This window comes from Oncorhynchus nerka, linkage group LG3 (assembly GCF_034236695.1).
Source record: "Oncorhynchus nerka isolate Pitt River linkage group LG3, Oner_Uvic_2.0, whole genome shotgun sequence".
In the NCBI taxonomy this organism is placed as follows: domain Eukaryota; kingdom Metazoa; phylum Chordata; class Actinopteri; order Salmoniformes; family Salmonidae; genus Oncorhynchus; species Oncorhynchus nerka.
Genome location: NC_088398.1, coordinates 43969058 through 43990354, shown reverse-complemented (window position 1 = coordinate 43990354; position 21297 = coordinate 43969058). Strand labels below are relative to the sequence as shown.

The window sequence follows — 21297 nt, the reverse complement described above, 5'->3', positions numbered from 1 at the left end:
TTTCTGCATAAATTTGACATACAATTTGATCTGATCTTCATCTATGTCACAACAATAGAAAAACTCAGTGTGCTTAAACTAATAAAACACAAATTATTGTATTTTTCTTGTCTATATTGAGTACATCATTTAACCATTCACAGTGTAGGTTGGGAAAAGTATGTGAATCCCTAGACTAGTGACTTCTCCAAAAACTAATTGGAGTCAGGAGACTGCTAACCTGGAGCCGAATCAATGAGACAAGATTGTAGATTTGAGTTAGAGCTGCCCTACCCCATAAAAATGAGAACTCACAAAATTTGAGTTTGCTATTCACAAAAAGCATTGCCTGATGTGAACCACGCCTCTAACAAAAGAGATCTCAGAAGACCTGAGATTAAGAATTGTCACCTCATTTGCTCACATTGTATATAGACTTGTTTATACTGTATTATTGACTGCATGTTTGTTTTACTCCATGTGTAACTCTGTGTCGTTGTATCTGTCGAACTGCTTTGCTTTATCTTGGCCAGGTCGCAATTGTAAATGAGAACTTGTTCTCAACTTGCCTACCTGGTTAAATAAAGGTGAAATAAAAATAAAATAAAAATAGAACTATGAACTCTAAAAATCTCTCCTCTTGTTGCAGAGATAGCTCGACAAGCAGCCCAGATTAAAATGATGAGGAAACTTGAAAAGCAGGCCATGGCACTAGCAGCCAAGGAGGCTAGGAAACAACAAGGTATAGTAAGCTAGTGTTCTGTGAAAGCTGTTCATATGACAATGCCATCCTGTTCTCCACCATAGCACAGTTAGTCCAGTACAACCCACACAGTACAACCCTAATCTCAATGTTTACTTTCTTTCTTTCTTTCTCTCTGTCTGTTTCTCTTTGTCCTTTCTTTCGGTCTTTCTCGCTCGCTCGCTCTCTCTTTCTCTCTCTCAGCAATCATGGCTGCTGAGGAGAAGCGGAAACAGAAGGAGCAAGTGAAGATTGTAAAGCAGCAGGTAGGGATTTGCCTACAGTACGAGCATTGCCATGTCCAAAGGCTCACCACTCGGCTGCATCTGTTCACAAGTTGTGTTTTTGTTCTGACTCTTCCAAGGTGAAAAGATCCCAAGCAGAATGAATTGCTTTGAAATATTCTCTAAAGGGAAGATGCTAACCTTCAAGATGCTACACTCGCTTAATCTTCATTATGGTTGCAAAATTCTGTGAACTTTCAATAAATTCTCTGGCTTTCCCCAAATCCCAGTTGGAGGATTCAACCAGAATTTCTGGAATACCAGGGAATTTATTGAAAATCCATACATTTTTGCAACCTTAATCTCCATTAGAACTACGTATACAGGGCCCCTGTTCTAACATGCATGACTGTAGATTGAATTCATTTGACCCCCCCACCCCCATCCTTTTACTAGGAGAAGATCAAGCGCATTCAGCAAATTCAAATGGAGAAGGAGCTCAGAGCGCAGCAGATTCTCGAGGTGAGTTATTGCAGAAATATTCCGAAACACTTCCTTTTTTTGCTGTTGGTAGGACTTTTTTCTAAATCAACCAACGGCTATTTCTAAATTATGTGGTTGCACTTTTTCGGTTCTGTCTCCTGACTACAAGTGACTAATGCTTAATTGGTTTTTCACAAAGTGCCATTGAATATTCAAATCTCCTCAGACCGTGATGGGATTCGACACAAAATACCATCTCTCAGACAATAGTCGCTAACAGTTTAGCACAAGGAGGTGAAACAGCTATTTTCCATGCACAGCGCTAATAGAAGCTCCGAAGTGTTTTAGCTTTACTAAATCAAATTTCAGTTGGCAAGCGGCTCTTAACAGGATTCCTCTATGCTTGTAATTAGATATTGAAATGTGTCTTAATTTATTCTGACTGGCTACTGGTATTTTGTAAGAACTACAACTAGTTTGTCTTTTTAGTGTTAATGTGAGGAAATAATTATCTCACTGCACAAGATTGCAATATTCCACGCTTGACATTGCCAGTAAGTCCCTGCTGCAAGTGGGACTATTCTCATTCAATATTATCCTCTCTCTGCTCTAAATTGAACAGTTCTATGTTGCACATATGGCTATTTCATTGTGTGTTTAATGTTAGTGTAGTCACTAGAACCAAAATATGTATTTTGCCCTGCATGTTTATTTGTGAAAATTGTCTTGATTTTAGTTAATCAAACAATGTTAGCCCTCCCACATGACAGAAATTCATTATTTGCTTCTAGTAGGAACTAGTGATAAAAGCCTAATCTTACACGAGCATAAATGGATTAGTCTGTGTATTTCTGTACTGGCTACCGGCATGTAGTACTGTACATGTGCTGTTGAATGAAGTGTTGAATCTCTCAAGGTTGTTCTGTTGCATGACCTGTAGACCTGTTTTGCATGCACAGACTAAAAGGAAAAGGAAGGAAGAAGCGGCAAATGCCAAAATAATGGAGGCTGAAAAACGAATCAAGGTTAGTTTAGATGTCCTGTTAAAAGAATCAACAATTAATTTGTGGCCCACTCCACCTCCCACTGTTGCCTCAAGTCATACAACCCCTCTTGTGTTGATTCCCAATCTCCTCCTTGCACCTCCATTGCCTCATTTAGGTGAATGTAAAGCAATGCTCATTGCTCCAAGGGACTGCTTCTCCGTGTTTAGGAAAATCTCCTTGCCACCCAGAGCAGACCTTTTCCATGTTAATCAGTGGCATAAAGGACATTGCATTCTGTCTCTGTCTCCTGCACGTCTCAAAAAAACAACAACAACTATGGCATTTCCATTTCACATTAGTTCCAACATGCCCGGGCTCTTTGCCTGTCTGTCAATCAGATTAGTGAGGGATTTGAACTTGCTGTGGAATGAAGTAGAGAAACCTTATCCGTTTGTGTTGGCTGCTTTTTTTAGATGATGGAAATGAGGGTTGTGTTTGGATTGTAATGTTGTTTTATCTTTTTCCCCTTAAAGGAGAAGGAGATGAGGAGGCAACAAGCAGTCATTTTGAAACACCAGGTAGGTATCACTCTCCTGCACCACATGATGTCCAAAGCCCATTTTCACTTTCAATTCTACTGGAATCTTTTTGGAAGAAGGGTTCTTCTTGATGTAAGTACTTGACAATTCCCTGTCCAAATCTGTCACTTTGTTAAATTCAGTTTTGATGACCCTAGCTTGTCACCTTTCTTGGGGGAGGGGGGGGGCGGGGGGTGTCTTATATGAACTTAGTTTTTATGAGCCTGTGATTTCTGTTCCGTAATACTTTGCCAACTCTTTCTCCCAGGAGTTGGAGAGGCATAGACTAGATATGGTATGGGTATGTTTATTTTTGCACATCTAACACCGCATCGTGATATTGGTTGTGATATGGTTGTTATAGCAATTCATAAAGTGTAGCTCTGGCTGCCGTCATACTACATTCTCCTGCATGGCTTTCGAGCAAAGTGCATTGCGTACGCACGTCTTGCTCTATTTGTTCTTGTACAAGACAAAATAGTTGAGAACTTCTTGACTCAGATTCCATTTAAGGGGAGCAATGCACACTATCATGGTCCTATAGACGTGACCCTCCATTGCCTTGTTTTGTTGTCGAGTGAATGGAAGTGCTTGACATCCAGGTGTTTAAAGTCAATGTAGAGTATGCTGCACTTGTCCATTTTACCACCTGACAAATCAGACCCGTCCATCGCCGGCTTTTCTCCTGCTTGTTGACATCAGTTTAAATCACCAACCTCAAGGTGAAATGTTCATTCATCGTTTCGTTGCCGTGTTTCTTGTTCCATATTTGAGATTTGATTTTTGTTGTTGTACCCAAACCTACTTACCATAAGTTACAATTGGCTAAAGACAGGCAATGATAGCATTGCTTTAAACCCATGCCATACTGAATATAGGCGTGCTCAGTACACGCCTAAGATATATTCATTACTACAAGGCCTCAATCTCCAATTGAATCCATGAATGTATTTGTGAGAGGTAACTTGCTTTCTGTCGTATAATATTACTTGCATTCTGATATAAGATATTTTGCTTTGCTTTTCACCAGTGAATAAAGAATGAAAAACTGTAGCAGCTTTTAGAGTAACTTTCTAACACAGCATAGTATGACGACGTCTGTTTAATTCTTAGATGCAGTTGTACAAGTAGCACTTCAGTTTGCCTATTGCCAGTATACAGACGCATTCAAGCCGACTAACTTCAAGCTTACACTTTGCGTTGACACCGCCCTCATAGCTGTTGCTTTGCCCTTTTGTTTTTTTTAGATTGTTGGTTGTCATCATTTTATTAACCTCTGAACTTCCGCTATAATGTTCACAACGATGGCCAGACTATACTGTACGTGTCATAGTAAGCTGTTGTGTTTGACGTCTAATATGAAGTGGCCTGGTCTGTGTTGAGCTGTGGTTGTGTGTGCTCTGTCAGGAGAGAGAGAGGCGGAGGCAGCACATGATGCTGACGAAGGCCATGGACGCCCGTAAGAAAGCAGAGGTGCGTGATTCACAACTCGACCACTTCTCCTTGAAACTGTTAGAGCGGGCTTCTGGCTATTGCCTCCTCTCCTCAGTTCTTCCTCCCCCTCTTTTTGTAAAACTATATGGAGTGTGAATGAAAGAGGGAAATTGGGCCCCAAGTAATTTTCGGGGAAAGTGCAGCAATTTATAAGCAAGGAAGGCCTAGTGTTGGCCTGAATTGTAATGACATAATCCTTAACACGATTGTCTGCAACGGTGCCGATAGCATGCACTGTTAACTTGGTCTGTAATTTGGACTTTAGGAGCGGGAGCGCTTAAAGCAGGAGAAGAAGGATGAGAAACGGTTAAACAAGGAGAGGAAATTGGAGCTTAGAAGACTGGAACTGGAAATTGCCAAGGAGCTGAAGAAGCCAAATGAAGACATGTGCTTAGCAGATCACAAGGTATACGATTCATAGCTACTACTACTGGAAATTCTAAAGGGAGGGATATGAGCCTTCTATGGCTATGAGTGTGCCATCGGTCATAGATTTGTTCTCCAACTGAAAAGGAGACGTGGGCCGCATTGCCATTAGACGATCTCAAACCAAGAAAATCGTTAATACTGGCCACATTTATTTGCTTTCAATCAGTTTCTTTGCCTATTACCTATTTTAATCAATATGACGATAGTGTTTTTAAATGACACCGGTTCTTTATTTGTATAGTGATAACATCTTCCATATTGGAATGCACGAAAGTGAAGTAAACACAGGTACATGTTTTAATTGTGCCATCAAGTGGCTGCCCCTAATACAACATTGACCAGGGGATTTCTGAGAGCTGCTTTATCATGATTTCCACCAGACAGGGCATTGAGCCCCTGGATAACAAGTTCACAGATCACACATCAACCCCGTCTCCATACGGCTCTCACTAAACCTCCCTCCATACGGGTCAAGCTCTGTTTGACCTACTTGAATCTGCAGCTAGAGAAGCTATCTCTCTAGATTTTGCTCTTACACTGCGTTAGGAACCTTGAAATTATAACAAGTGCACAGCACACTACTGTAATTACATGACTGAATGTGTCCTCTCTCTGTGCCAAGTCTCTCCCGGAGTTATCCCGTATTCCCGGCCTGGTTCTACCAGGAAGCGGCTTCTCTGACTGCCTGATGGTGATGCAGTTCCTGCGGAGCTTTGGGAAGGTGCTGGGCTTCGACGTGGACGCCCACATACCCAACCTGAGCGTACTGCAGGAGGGCCTGCTCAACCTGGGAGACAGCATGGGACAGGTCCAGGACCTGCTGGTGCGCATGCTCTCTGCTGTGGTGTGTGACCCCGGACTGCCCCCAGGACACCGGGTGAGGGACTTTACTCTTTAGAACTAAACGCACGCACTCACACTCGTCACACATTCATAAATACTAAAAGGCATATGTACAATCTGATGAATGCTTGAGCAGCCACATATATTAGCACTTTCCCACATGGTCACACACTCATACTATCAGCAGTCGTACAGTATATTCTGATCTGCCTTCATAGACTGTACTGTACGCACTATCCACAGCTTAGAGGGCTGCATTGCAGAACTAAAGACAAGATTCCCCTACTGTAATCAGAACACACAAGTGGGGCATTATCAATATCTCTGGCTCTGCGAGGCTAAATGAATGGGCTTATCTGTTTTTGGTTGGGTATCAGTGTTTATAGCTCTTAGTATAGCTTCCACAGTTATACCCCCACATTTTTCCTAATTCATCAGTATTTTCTCTCCATGCTAATCTAAAGGGCTTAGTCACGCTTTCATGTGGCTTTCCATTATTCCTTCAAGGAGCCCAGATGACTGTCTCCTATTATGGAGCCTCAGTTGACGTCGAGGGAAAATGTATCCCTGAAAAGAGAAGAATGTAGTCCCCTCTAACTGTCCTCGTCTGTGCCTTAGGCTGGACTACATTATGCCCCTAAAGGCAGCGGTTCGATCCCCCGTTCCACCACTCACTTTCTCTCCTGTATCCCGCTACATATCTTTTGCAAACCTGTCAATAAAATGTGAAGATATCTTTGAAAAAATATATGGGTCACATTTCATTTGGACAGTCGCGTATAGATGGTTATATGATCAACAAACAGTTTGTTGATAAGCAACTGCTTGCTAAGGTTAGGTTTAGAATGAGGGCGAGGGCTAGGGTTAGTAGACAGTTAGTTGAAGCGTCGTTGACAGTTATTGAACCTCTACAAACCATCTACTTGGGACCCTTCAAATAAAGTGTTTACTGATATATGTCCCTATCCGCCCCGCCAGACCAAGACGGCCCTGGGGGACCACCTGAGTAATGTGGGCATCAACCGGGATAACGTGTCGGAGGTGCTGCGGGTCTACATGGAGGCTCACTGTGGGGGGAAGGATCTGCAGACTGACCTGGGGGAGGTCACGGCCAGTCTGAAGACCAAGGCTTTCCAGGCCCACACAGCCACACAGAAGGCCTCGGTCCTGGCCTTCCTGGTCAACGAGCTGTCCTGCAGTAAGAGTGTGGTCAGGTAAGAGAGGACACTGAACTCTTAGCCACAGCAGTCTGGTCTGCGATCTAGATCACAACACTGATACGGTCTGTTATTTAGACAAATGATGTCAAGGTAAGTGCTTTAGGCTTACATGTGGGGAAACTACTTTGTTGATATTTGATGTTGTTCAGTGTCCAATAAAAAAATGATTAAGGGGCTCTATTCAACCTGTAAAGCTGAGGCGTTACAGATTCCGCTATAGAAAAGTAAAGGTCATTTCCGACTGAGCCGACATATGCAGCATTTACCGCGAAATGCAGTCTCCGCTAACGCGGGAAACGTTGCCTTTTAAAAGTTATTCTGAGCACAGATTATTTTAGCTGACTGACGCCTGCGTCACTCATCTTTGAGCATGATGCGGATTTTGCTGGACATAGTACTGTTTTATTCATTGGCATGTTCTACGTGGAATATCAAGAGTTGTGTTGTCATAGAGCGTTTCATTGGGTTGCATCAAACCTGAAACCCTTTTCAAGTCACTGCCTGTACCTGAGGTAGATTAGGTGACACAACTGGCAATGCTTGAAAATACAATCCTGTTGCTCAAGGAAAATTATGCCACTAAAGCCTTACTTCACCTTTTTTATCATTTGTTTAACAAAGCCGACCTATCTAAAATTGGTGCTTTGTGCTTCTTTGCAGCGAGATCGACAAGAACATCGATCACATGACCAACCTGCGACGGGACAAGTGGGTCATCGAGGGCACGCTTCGCAAGTGAGCACCCGAGTCATGTCAAGGAGCACTCAGGAGAAGACTGCGTGACATACATTAATAGACCTGTATTACCGAATGTGTGTCCGGTGAAAATGATGGATATCAGAACGGAATTTACTGTTGTCCCGCCTCTATTTCTTTTGTATTGGGACAGACTTGTTTGAAGTTATACTTCGAATAAATGTGAATTTGATTGTTTAGGCTTTTTAAAGGTTTTTATATAGTATGGTATGATACCAAAGCCTAAAAACATTTGCCACTCTTATCCTCCTGCTGCTTGTCTTGTTCCAGGCTGAGGACCAGCCACGCCAAGAAGACTGGGAAGAGGGACAGCGGTGTGGGGGGAGAGGAGACCCAGTCCCTGGGTACACCCACCCCCGGACAGAAACGCAAGAGGAAAGGAGGGGACAGCGAGGAGGACGAGGATGAGGACGAGGACAGCGAGGATCAGGGGGATGAAGACGATGATGAGGAGGAGGAGGAGGAGGAGAGAGGGAAGAAAGGGAAGAAAGTGGAAACCTGTGAGGATGAGGTCAGTGAGGAAATTGTCACCTATCCACATGATCTATCCTCTGAACCAAATGACAATGGAGTTGTCCCAAGTGGCACCCTATTCACTGTATTGCACTACATCGTGAATAGGATGCCATTTGGGACATAGTCTCAGTCATTGTTTGTCTATTGTAAATGTCAGCCTCTCCTCTGGTGTCAAATGAAATGTGATCTTTCCCTTCCAGGATGATGGGGACCAGACATCCAGTGTAGAGGAGCTGGAGAAACATATCGACAAATTAACCAAGGTTGATACCCAATGGGATCAGAGATTTATTTATTTTTAATTTTTATGAGGGTCAGTTTCCGGGCAGAAAAGACCCCGGCCTTGATACCATTTGTGTTTTCTCTCTCTAGCAACAGAGTCAGATCAGACGGAAGTTGTTTGAGTCGTCCCACTCGTTGCGCTCCATGATGTTCGGCCAGGACCGCTACAAGCGCCGTTATTGGGTACTGCCACAGTGTGGGGGCGTCTTTGTGGAGGGTATGGAGAGTGGCGAAGGTGAGACTTAAAACACTGACATGACATACGGGCACCACACTTGTTGCTACTTACGTTATCAACTCACTATTGGAATAATATCGTTCATTTGAATAACCCAATTCAGCTTCTTCTCCTAGTGACATGGCTTCAGATCGGTAAGGTATTTTATATTATACACGTGAGTTTGGGAAATTCGCTTTCTAGAGCAATGTGGTTAATAATATTACTATCTTTTCCAGGAGCAGAGGAGCTGGAAAAGGAGAGAGAGAGACTGAGGCGCACAGAGCTGGTCCAGGTGAAGGAGGAGGTGGAAAGGAGGCCGCAGGAGGTGGAGGGGAGGCTAGGGGCGTCCACCCTGGAGGGTAGCCGTGACAAGCACACCGCCACACCAGACAAGCACACCCTCAACCTCTTCCTCCAGAAGCCCGGCTCCTTCTCCAAACTCAGCAAACTCCTGGAGGTGGCCAAGATGTCCCCGGACTCAGACAACCACCCTCACAGTCTGAGCTGTAGTCTAGCCAAAGTCCCCACCACAGTATCTTCCCCTATCCGCCCTACCATTCAGACTACACTACCCGGCAACCCCTCTGCATCTCCTGCTCCGCTGTGTCCAGAGGTGAAAGCGGAGCCTTCCACAGCCCTCCTCAGCCCGTCCTACCTCAGCAGCGGCCCAGGGAAGATGTCCTCCAGCCCCCAGCAGCTCCAGCCCAATGACCAGCTCTTCAGGGTGCTGACAGAGAAGAACTGCCACTGGTTCAGCCTGCTGCCCCGCTCCCCATGTGACGAGTCGTCCGTCAGCACCAGCTCCACCACCACCCCCCCGGCCTCCTCCCCCTATTCCTCCTCAACCACCAGGCCCAAGTCCCCCTCCTCCCTCTCTTCTAATCCCCTAGCCTCCACATCAGCCAGCCCTAGCAATCTCACCACTGGGATCAATAACTTCCATTTTTCAGCTCTCCAGGTAGGGCCCCTGCACCATATCTCCATCTCTGATCCTCTAGGATTATTGTTAACATGGTGTACGCATATTGCTACTGACCGGCATACCAGGCAGCTTTTGATGTTGTCCAATAATTGCTGTTCTGAAGCTGATTTCCCGGGCACACGTGAATCCCTGCCCTGGACTAGGTGTAATCTGTCTCTAGGAATCCACCCCTTATGTTCATGTCTGATTTGTTATTCTTTAGCCGTGTTCCTTTTATCATAGCTTTATTTCTAGACGCCATTTGTGCTAGTTGTAGCAGAACTTGGTTCACTTGACATAACAATCTCACTCCTCACCACTGCCTGTGCATTTCTCTGGTTCATGAACTCCTCCAAGCAGGTGAAGTCTGGCGTCCATATGATAGGTCTGCCATTCTGTGGATGGCCCGGTGGCATGATGATCCCCACCCTGCCCTTCTCTGCCAGTCCACTGCCCCCCTCCATGCTGGCCGCTGCCTACCACCATGTGGAGGGTAACAGCAACCCCTTCCTGGCAGTGCCCCCTGGAGAGAAGCCCCCCTCTACCCCGTCCCCTGTGGTGGAGGTGGCCAAGAACCAGGACTACCCCGACCCACTGCCCATTCCAGAGGGTAAGCATGGCACACTGCCACCCGCTGACAGGAAAGATGGGAGATGACACAGCACATGCAAGCATTGTGGAGGACTTTTAGGTGGCTGCCAAGAATTTCCACTTTTCATTATGTGTTGTCATGGATTTTATTTACAGAAGTCTTAATAACTTAGGTGTGTGTGTTGTAGAGATGCTGTCAGGCTGGTGGAGAGTGGCAGACATGGAGGAGTTGAGGAGCTTGGTCAAGGGCTTGCACAGCAGAGGTATCAGAGAGAGGGCCCTGCAGAAACAGATCCAGAAACACATGGAGTTCATTGCACAGGCATGTGCCAAAAATAGGGATGGTGAGTTTTTTAGACTAGGGTTAACACACATACAATTCTCAAATTACACTACTTTTGACCAGGGCCCATAGGGAATAGGGTAATACAGTAGTGCACTATAAAGGGAATAGAGTGCCATTTCAAATGAGTCCTTATAGATGTCCAAAGTATCTTGTGACTCTTTAAATCTGACCTTTTAATAATGTGGTAGCATGCATGACCTCTGTTTTAAAATGACACTGAAATGTCAACCCACTGCAGGGAGAGAGTGGATACATCATTCAGAGCTAACGTGGTATTTACCACCATTCTTTAGGTTGATAATCACTTGCAGCATGTTGCCGCAATTGAATGAGGCTGTCTTACAGCTTTGAATTCTGTAACTTCGATGCCAAATATATTCTAAACTGAAGATTGTCTGCATGCATGCGGTTACAATGGCTCATCTCTACAGAGATAGGCAGGGGAGCCCGCCACCCCAATAAAAATGGCAGGGGCAACACTGCATCCCTATATTAGAAAATATCCTTCCCAAACTTCACAGTACATACTAAGATACAATAAATGTAGTAAACTTGGTTTTAGAAAACAATGTGTTTTTGGGGGTCCTGCGTTTATCCCTATTGACCTGTCTGTCTCTCCCTCTCTTTCTCTCCCTCCCACTCTCGCTTCAGCGGCGGTGATAGACGAGTCCAAGCTGGAAGAGAACGGGGTGAGCGAGGAGACAGTGGAGAGCTGGTGTGTGGAGGAGCAGGCCATGGAGATGGACATCGCTGTTCTGCAACACGTGGAGGAGCTGGAGAGGAAGGTCACTTCGGCCAGCCTGCAGGTTAAGGTACAGTACATCCTTTTATAGCACTGTATCCATGTGGTATGTAGTGAAGAAGGAATCTATCTGCAATGGAGAAAGACGACGCTGAATAAAGTGCTCCTTCCGCATGGACGCACAAACGATTGTTTGTCTTCGTATTTCCTCCCAGGGTTGGATGTATCCGGAGCCCCAGTCAGAGAGAGAGGACCTGGTCTACCATGAACACAAGCCCTTCACTAAGCTGCTTCTAGCAGGAGAGGAGCAGCTTGCAGGGGAGGAGGCGGCCAACGGCGGCTGTAGCCTGGTGCGGCGCGTCAACAACCCCCTAGATATAGCTGTAACACGGCTAGCCGAGCTGGAGAGGAACATCGAGCGAAGGTACCTGAAGAGTCCTTTAAGTCCCACCATTCAGGTCAAACTGGATAATGTGCTGGGTACATTCACTGTCTCTGCTCCCACACCATCTAGTAGTGTTGATGGTGAAGGGTAGGGTCATCCAGATTCCCATTTGAACACTTCTTTGGGCTTTCCTCTGCTTCACTGGGGCCTATTTCGGTTGTCTATTTCTCTCTCCCTCTATTTTTGCTGCTGTGTGCATTGTGTTTTTTCTTCATTTGTGAAGTCCCTTAATGTAAGTGGTTGCATCTGTCTCTTTGGAAGCCGGTCTCTACTGTAGCTCTGCATGCTGCATCACACTGGTAACCGTGGTTCTATGTCAACTCATTGACTTACCACGGCAGCCTGAATGTATCTATGAGTGACATTGTTACCGACAAGGATTCATGTACACCATGACATTTGTTGAGCTACGGCTGCAAATTTAGCCCTACAGTCTGACCTGAGAGTCTAGAAAGAGCTTGTAGAAATCAGGACAGCAATTACTCACCTCGTATTGAAAGACAATTTTTTTCTTAAACGAGTTGGACGAGAGGGACACCCGACAAGGCCCTCATCCCCGTCATGTGCAGGGGAAAGAGACGGAGATATCGAGGACGAAGGTCGGGGTGCCTTGTAAGGATCCGGCAGTGAGTGGGTGTTTTACCTTTTCCACCGGTCCTATTAGCCAATTTACAATCATTGGATTATAAAATAGACTAACTACAACCACGTATATCCTACCAATGGGACATTAAAAGCTGTAATATCTTATGTCATCTATATTTGTCTATGTCTATTTACTACCACAAACCGATGCTGGCACTAAGACCGCAATCAATGAGCTGTATACGGCCATAAGCAAACAGGAAAATGCTCATCCAGAGGCGACGCTCCTAGTGGCCGGGGGCTTTAATGCAGGGAAACTTAAATCCATTTTAACTCATTTCTACCAGCAAGTTACATGCAACCGGAGGGAAAAAAACTCTAGACTACCTTTACTCCACACACCGAGACGCATACAAGGCTCTCCCTCGCCCTCCATTTGGCAAATCTGACCATAATTATATCCTCCTGATTCCTGCTTACAAGCGAAAACTAAAGCAGTGACTCGGTCAATAAAAAAGTGGTCAGATGAAGCAGACTCTAAGCTACAGGACTGTTTTGCTATCACAGACTGGAATATGTTCCAGGATTCTTCCGAGTACACCATATCAGTCACTGGCTTTATCAATAAGTGCATCAATTTTAAATTTTTTATTTTACCTTTATTTAACTAGGCAAGTCAGTTAAGAACAAATTCTTATTTTCAATGATGGCCTAGGAACAGTGGGTTAACTGCCTGTTCAGGGGCAGAACGACAGATTTGTACCTTGTCAGCTCGGGGGTTTGAACTTGCAACCGGTTACTAGTCCAACTCTCTAACCACTAGGCCACCCTGCCGCCCCATGACGTCATCCCCACAGTGACTGCACGTACATACACCAACCAGAAGCCATGGATTACAGGCAACATCCGCACTGAGCTAAAGGGTAGAGCTGCTGCCTTCAAGGAGCGGGACTCTAACCCGGAAGCTTATAAGAAATCCCACGATGCCCTCCTACGAACCATCAAACAGGCAAAGCGTCAATACAGGACTAAGATCGAATCGTACTACACCGGCTCCAAAGCTCGTCGGATGTGGCAAGGCTTGCAAACTATTAGACTACAAAGGTAAGAACAGCCGTGAGCCCAATGACTCGAGCCTACCAGACGAGCTAAATGACTTCTATGCTCGCTTCGAGGCAAGTAACACTGAAACATGCATGAGAGCATCAGCTGTTCCGGATGACTGTGTGATCACGCTCTCCGCAGCCGATGTGAGTAAGATATTTAAACAGATCAACATTCACAAGGCTGGATTACCAGGACGTGTACTCCGAGCATGTGCTGACCAATTGGCATGTCTTCACTGACATTTTCAACCTCTCCCTGTCTGAGTCTGTAATACCAACATGTTTCAAGCAGACCACCATAGTCCCTGTGCCCAAGAACACTAAGGTAACCTGCCTAAATGACTACCGACCCGTAGCACTCACATCTGTAGCCATGAAGTGCTTTGAAAGGCTGGTCATGGCCCACATCAACACCATTATCCCAGAAGCCCTAGACCCACTCCAATTTGCATACCGCCCCAACAGATCCACAGATGATGCCATCTCTATTGCACTCTACACTGTCCTTTCCCACCTGGACAAAAGGAATACTTATGTGAGAATGCTATTCATTGACTACAGCTCAGTGTTCAACACCATAGTGCCCTCAAAGCTCATCACTAAGCTAAGAATCCTGGGACTTAACACCTCCCTCTGCAACTGGATCCTGGACTTCCTGACGGGCTGCCCCCAGGTGGTAAGGGTAGGTAACAACACGTACTCCCTGTTCACTCAAGACTGCATAGCCAGGCACGACTCCAACACCATCATTAAGTTTACTGATGACACAACAGTGGTAGGCCTGATCAGCGACGACGATGAGACAGCCTATAGAGAAGAGGTCGGAGTACTGGCTGTGTGGTGCCAGTACAACAACCACTCCCCCAACGTGATCAAGACAAAGGAGATTATTATGGACTACAGGAAAAGGACAGAGCACACCCCCATTCTCATCGACAGGGCTATAGTGAAGCAGGAGAGCTTCAAGTTCCTTAGCGTCCACATCACCAACAAACGAACATGGTCCAAGCACACCAAGACAGTTGTGAAGAGGGCACGACAATACCTATTCCCCCTCAGGAGACTGAAAAGATTTGGCATGGGTCCTCAGATCCTCAACTTTCTACAGCTGCACTATCAAGAGCATCTTAACAGGTTGCATCCCAGCCTGGTATGGCAACTACTCTGCATCTGACCACAAGGCACTACAGAGGGTAGTGCGTTCAGCGCAGTACATCACTGGCGATGTCAGAGGAAGGCCCTAAAATTGCCAAAGACTCCAGCCACCCCAGTCATAGACTTCTCTCTGCTACCGCACGTCAAACTGTACCGGAGCGCCAAGTCCAAAAGGCTTCTCAACAGCTTCTACCCTCAAGCCATAAGACTTGAACAGCTAATAAAGTGGCTACCCAGACTATTTGCATTGCCCACCACCCCCCTTATATGCTGCTGCTATTCTCTGTTATTATCTATGCATAGTCACTTTAACTCTACCTACATGTACATATTACCTCAATTACCCCGACTAACCGGTGCCCCCGCACATTGACTCTGTACCGGTATCCCCTGTATATAGCCTCGCTATTGTTATTTTACTGCTGCTCTTTAATTATTTGTTATTTTTATTTTTACTTAACATGTATTTTTCTTAACTGCATTGTTGGATAAGGGCTTATAAGTAAGCATTTCACTAAGGTCTACACCTGTTCTATTCGGCGCATGTGACAAATAAAATTTGATTTCGCATCGATATGCTGTTTTCCCTACTTCAAATAGCAATTATAGGCGCACACCTAAGAGTTTCCACAAGACCTGACACAAATCAATGGAAAACACTCACCAGAACTTTTTTGTAACAGAATCAATTCTATAATGGTGAAAAATCAGATGCTCTTATCCAGACAGACTTACGTGAACAATTAGGGTTAAGTGCCTTGCTCAAGGGCAAAATGACAGATTTTCACCTAGTCTGCTCGGGGATTCGAACCAGCGACCTTTCGGTTACTGGCCCAATGCTCTTAAGCAAGTTGGCAGGTAGCCAAATGGTTAAGTGGATAACAACTGGAGAAAAGCAGCCGGTCTGCTGTTAACCTCTGCCCTGCACATTTGCTTCATTTTGATTGGTCAAGAGAGTTGAGAGCATGTGTGTGTGTGTGTATATATATATATATATTTTTTAGACTAGCTGGATATTTGAACAAAATGTCATGATATTATTTGAATTGTGAAATAATGCCAAATGTCCATCCCTACAGTACTATGAAGCATGTCAGTCACCAGGTCTGTGGAATATTATTAATATTAGTATCTCCTTAATCATGTCCACTGTGACCAAAACACTCTTCCACTCTCTTGGTTTTCTGTGCACTGCAGTTGGCAGTGGGCTTGGTTAATGTTTCTGATTGTTTTATGGGATGTTTTGAGTGGCTGGTTCTCTGATCACGTTGTCTGTCTCCATCTTCTCAGGGGTGAAGAGGAACTGGCCCCGGGCATGAAGGTATGGCGCAAGGCCATGGGCGAGGTCTGCAGCGCCGCCCAACTGTCTCTCTGCATCCAGCAGCTCCAGAAGTCCATTGCCTGGGAGAGATCCATCATGAAAGTGGTGCGTGTTCTCGGATAGAGTTTATTTGAAGTACGGTGCATTCGGAAAGTATTCAGACCCCATGCTTGTGACTCTACAAACTTGTTGGGTGCATTTGCTGTTTGTTTTTGGTTGTGTTTCAGATTATTTTGTGCCCAATAGAAATGAATGGTAAATAATGTAGTGTCATTTTGGAGTCACTTTTATTGTAATAAAATAATAATAAAAATAATAATACAAATTGAATGTAGAAGTGTTCAGAAACATATTATATTCTTAATTACAATAAAAGTGACTCCAAAATGACACTACATTATTTACCATTCATTTCTATTGGGCACAAAATAATCTGAAGCACAACCAAAACAAATTAGAAGAGAGTCTGCACTTTAACCTCATAGTCATTGTATCATTTCAAAGTGCTGGAGTACAGAGCCAAAATGACAAATAATGTGTCACTGTCCCAATACTTCTGGAGTTCACTGTATAAATATATACCGTCATTATTTGTGTGCGTCTGTCATCACACCTGCCCAGACCCACATGTTCCCACTGCATCTATTTCCAGTACTTGTAAGACTATGCCATATGGCATTTCAAATTGTGCTATTCTGTTTTTCTGTCGCCCACACCTTTTCAATATTGAAATATTAATGCATTTGATTCTTCCACTGTCTTAACAATGATCATTTGATTTCCAGTTGAGGTAAAACATTTTTCTCAATTATTGACGAGTAAAGTATGGTCCAACCCATTGGGTATCTCACCGCCCTCTCATATGAATTAGATTCAACGATGACACGTGTGATCCTCGCTAAATGCGAAATGCATATTTTATGTCATTCAGGCAAGCGGTCAATCCCCCAAGAATAATAAGAAGAAGAAGCAGCAGCAGCAGAACCGAGCGGGGGCAGCCGGGCGAGGAGGGAAGACAACCACCGAGGTAAAACAGAACAGGAAACCGTTGTCTGTAGCCAGCGGAGAGGTCTCTGAGGACGATGCTGCCAGCACCAGCAGCACGCCAAAAAAAGTGAGTAAAGAGCCCAAAAAGAGGAAGAGCCCAGGAGAGGGGAGCCCAGCCACCAACCAGTCCATGCAGGACAGTACTCCCGTCTGTGTGAAGAAGGCGAAGATGGCCACATCAGCCAGAGACAATGAAAAGGATCTGACATTGTGCAGGTAACAGTATGACTGAGGTTGCACCATTAGTATAATACAATATTGACCCAGTAAGTGATGTACGCTTACGCTGGTCCCAGATCTGTTGGTGCACTTGTCGACTCCATTGATGTCATTGTCAAGCAAAACATGTTTGGCATGTCAATGAGTGACAGGGAGTTGGCGTTAGGGCTGTGACGATACCAGTATCGCAATATTTTTTTCCCCATGGCAAAAAAGAAAACCAGAAAAAGACCTAAGTCTTTGGTCCTTTTTTAAAAACCTGCTGTATATAAAATAATGTGTTATAGCTTGGAAAATGAATGTGACATAATGATGTTTGTTTCCAACATTAGGGCTGTTTTCCTAAAGAAGTTAAACCGCTTCCTGTTTTGTTTCCTTGCCACGATGCTAATGAGTATCGTGATACTGGTAACGTCCCGGGCGCAGTTGCCATGGAATCATAAACAGGCTAGTGCTCAGGCTAACATACACTAGCTGCTGTAGTGTGGGATGCATTGCCATGCTGGACTGTAGTTAATCTGAGATTCATCGATTTGTTGACTCCTTTTTCTCCATAGGGTGTTACTGGTTGAGCTGGAGGGTCACCAGGATGCCTGGCCCTTCCTTAACCCTGTCAACCCCAAATCTGTCCCTGGCTACAAGAAAGTCATCAGGAAACCCATGGATTTCTACACAATCCGAGAGAAGCTCGTCCACAGCCAGTATGTGTACCATACAATATTAGTATGTAAAATGATCTGCATACAGTGTTGCCTGATACCTATATGATTCTGTCTCATAAATGTCATAATTAAATGATTATTTGTCTCAATTTACAGGTACTTGAACCTCGAGACGTTTATAATCGACGTTAACTTGGTTTTTGATAACTGTGAAAGGTTTAATGAAGACAATTCGGACATTGGACGAGCCGGACACAACATGAGGAGGTTTTTTGAGAATAGATGGAATGAGCTGTTAAAACAAACCAACTAGGCTAGTTTGGACTACTTTATCCTCACTATACTGTATGGGACCAGCAGTAACCACAAGCAGAGCAGCTGGATTGGTCTAAAGTCTCTCCGTCAGCAACCAGGGAACCTAAATGAATTTACAATTGTAATTCTACACATTCACTTCAGTGATGTACAGTAGAATGCATTTTTTTTTTAAGAGCAGAGAAATGCACCCAAAGGGATACACACAAGGGGTGGGTGTTTTTAAAGTGCAATACCATTTCCTAGAAGAAACCACATCGGAGCTGTAACTGGGAACAAAACGTTCCAACTAACTGTACTTGGTTTATTTTTTATCATTAATATTAAAGTGAATGTATTTAATTTAGTCAATTATTTATGAGTGAAAATGGTTCCGTTTTCTAAGATGAGGAAGAAAAAAAGCTAAACTGCTTGAACAAAAATCTCACGGAATGTTTTTATTTGATTTTTTGGGACATTAAACTAAAGCCAAGAGAGAAGAAATGAATTGTTTACACTGCTCTGTGCCGCCGGGGTACCACAAGATTCCTGACGGTATTACTGTAACACTGCATTTCAATGTATCTTTACATTGCTCGCTAACTTCACACGGACAGTGAGGCAGAAATGACATCTGTATATACTATTCATTCATGTTAATATGAAGTATTGTTTGTAATATGTGTACATACAGTATTGTTACAAGAAATTCAATATTGTTTATGCCTTTAATTGTGGTGTTTCATTTCAGTCTAAAGTGATAAATACATGTATATTACCTGTGATGTATATCCTCTGCAAACACTGTGGTCTCTTCAATCTGGGTAATGCCTGCCCTCTCAAATGTGTGTGGAGGATATTATTTCAATCTTTTGGTTTAGCATTCCTTCAAAAGGTGTGTGTTGTGTGTGTGTGTGTGTGTGTGTGTGTGTGTGTGTACAAAATGTCAACTCTGGTGGGCCTCGAATTCTGACATTATCATCCTATCGTCAGTATAGAATCCATTGTGATGCACAGTACCTTTCATAAAAGATGTTCTCTCCATTTGCTTTGCCACAGACCCAAGGACACAGGGCGTTTGTAATAACCACTGTGTTTGAATCTTGCTGTGTCATGCATGGTCTACTGGTGCCATGTACAGCATTTTCTTTGTACCTGAGTCAGAGTACTTGAAGTTATTTTATTTATGAATATTGTGGGGAAAAGTCACTTTTTTTGTAGGAGCATAATTTTTCACTAGTGTGTGGGGCACGGATCTAATATAAAGGATCTTTTTCAACTCTGTATTTTGCATTCCGTCATATTTCATTTCCATACTATAACTACAAATATTTGTGTTGGTAGGATATCTGGGCAAACACTGAGTGTACAAAACATCAGGAACACCTTCCTAATATTGAGTTTGCACCCCTTTTTGCCCTGAGAACAGCCTCAATTCCTCGGGTCGTGGACTCTACAAGGTGTCGAAAGCATTCCACAGGGATGCTGGCCCATGTTGACTCCAATGCTTCCCATACTTGTGGCTGGATGTCCTTTGGTTGGCGGACCATTCTTGATACACACAGGAAACTGTTGAGCGTTAAAAACCCAGCAGCGTTGCAAATCTTGACACTCAAACCGGTGAGCCTGGCACCTACTCCCATACCCCGTTCACATACACAATCCATGTCTTAAAAATCCTTATTTTAACCCGTCTCCTCCTTCAGCTACACTGATTGAAGTGGATTTAACAAGTGCTATCAATAAGTGATCACAGCTTTCACCTGGTCAGTCTGTCATGGAAAGAGGTGTGCCAAATGTTTTGTACACTCAGTGCAGAACATAAGCCTGGTATTTAGCAATGTAATTTGAATGTGATTGGATTATTACTAGATTTGCCTAAATAGTCTATATGGTGGGACATCTTGCTTCAGAAAACAAAGGAAAGGAGGGGTGCTCAACAACGACAAAAATCATGAAATGGGCTTCCCAAGAAAAACTTCCAGAAGGACTCATTTGAGGTGGAAATGATTTGGAGCACTCAACAACTCTGGGGACTCTGTCTCCAGAGTCAGACACCCAATTATCACAAATAACCTATGTTTGCTGAACAAAAATATGAATTTGAAAGATTTTACTGAGTTACAATTCATATAAGGAAATCAGTCAATTGAAATCAATGCATTAGGCCTAAATCTATGGACTTTACATGACTGGGAATACAGATATGCATCTATTGGTCACAGATAAGACAAGGTAGGTGCATGGATCATAAAACCAGTCAGTATGTGGTGTGACCGACATTTGCCTCATACAGCGTGATATCTTCACATTGAGTTGATCAGGCTGTTGATTGTGGCCTGTGGAATGTTGTCCCACTCTTCAATTACTGTGTGAAATTGCTGGACATGGGCTGGAACTAGAACACGCTGTCGTACATGTCGAGCACCCCAAATATGCTCAATTGGTGACATGTCTGGTGAGTATGCAGGCCATTGAACTTTTGACATTTTCAGATTTTAGGAATGATCAGCATTATGCTGAAACATGAGATGATGGTGACGGAAGAAGGGCACAACAATGGGCCTCAGGATCTTGTCACTGTATCTCTGCATTCAAATTGCCATTGATAAAATCCAATTGCAGTTGTCAGTAGGTTCTGCCTGCCCATACCATAACCCCACTGCCACCATGGGGCACTCGGTTCACAACCTTGACATCAGCAAACTGCGGTTGAGAGGCCTGTTGGACGTACTGTCAAATTCTTTAACATTGTTGGAGGCGGCTTATGGTTAAGAAATTAACATTCAGTTCTCTGGTAAGGACATTCCTGCAGTCAGCATGCCAATTGCACACTCCCTCAACACTTGAGACATCTGTGGCATGACAAAACTGCTCATTTTAGAGTGGCCTTTTGTCCCCAGCACAAGATGCACGTGTGTAATAATGATCATGCTGTTTAATCAGCTTTTTGATATGTCACACATGTCAGGTGGATGGATTACCTTGGCAAAGGAGAAGTGTTCACTAACAAGGATGTAAAAAAAAAAATGTGCACAACATTTGAGTGTGTATTGACAATTTCTGGATTA

General features: G+C 44.0%; 1 protein-coding gene across 12 annotated transcripts in view; it reads left to right on the top strand.

Moving 5' to 3' along the window:
• Positions 1 to 19510, top strand: part of LOC115108467 (bromodomain adjacent to zinc finger domain protein 2B-like) — a 102706-nt gene extending 83196 nt beyond the window's left edge. For 5 of the 12 annotated variants that reach the window (XM_029632832.2, XM_065012169.1, XM_065012190.1 and 2 more), the window contains 23 exons: positions 629 to 721; positions 926 to 987; positions 1402 to 1467; positions 2388 to 2453; positions 2948 to 2992; positions 3261 to 3287; positions 4400 to 4465; positions 4752 to 4892; positions 5538 to 5792; positions 6737 to 6972; positions 7639 to 7713; positions 8005 to 8245; positions 8451 to 8513; positions 8623 to 8767; positions 8989 to 9710; positions 10071 to 10323; positions 10493 to 10648; positions 11302 to 11462; positions 11608 to 11816; positions 15974 to 16109; positions 16936 to 17267; positions 17828 to 17971; positions 18089 to 19510. In XM_029632832.2, coding sequence (XP_029488692.2) covers positions 629 to 721; positions 926 to 987; positions 1402 to 1467; positions 2388 to 2453; positions 2948 to 2992; positions 3261 to 3287; positions 4400 to 4465; positions 4752 to 4892; positions 5538 to 5792; positions 6737 to 6972; positions 7639 to 7713; positions 8005 to 8245; positions 8451 to 8513; positions 8623 to 8767; positions 8989 to 9710; positions 10071 to 10323; positions 10493 to 10648; positions 11302 to 11462; positions 11608 to 11816; positions 15974 to 16109; positions 16936 to 17267; positions 17828 to 17971; positions 18089 to 18245 — 3851 coding nt within the window. In that variant the 3' untranslated portion in view covers positions 18246 to 19510. The remainder of the gene's footprint in view (positions 1 to 628; positions 722 to 925; positions 988 to 1401; positions 1468 to 2387; positions 2454 to 2947; positions 2993 to 3260; positions 3288 to 4399; positions 4466 to 4751; positions 4893 to 5537; positions 5793 to 6736; positions 6973 to 7638; positions 7714 to 8004; positions 8246 to 8450; positions 8514 to 8622; positions 8768 to 8988; positions 9711 to 10070; positions 10324 to 10492; positions 10649 to 11301; positions 11463 to 11607; positions 11817 to 15973; positions 16110 to 16935; positions 17268 to 17827; positions 17972 to 18088) is intronic. The other 7 variants (XM_065012211.1, XM_029632839.2, XM_065012196.1 and 4 more) reach the window with 5 other exon arrangements.
• The last annotated feature ends 1787 nt before the right edge of the window (positions 19511 to 21297 follow it).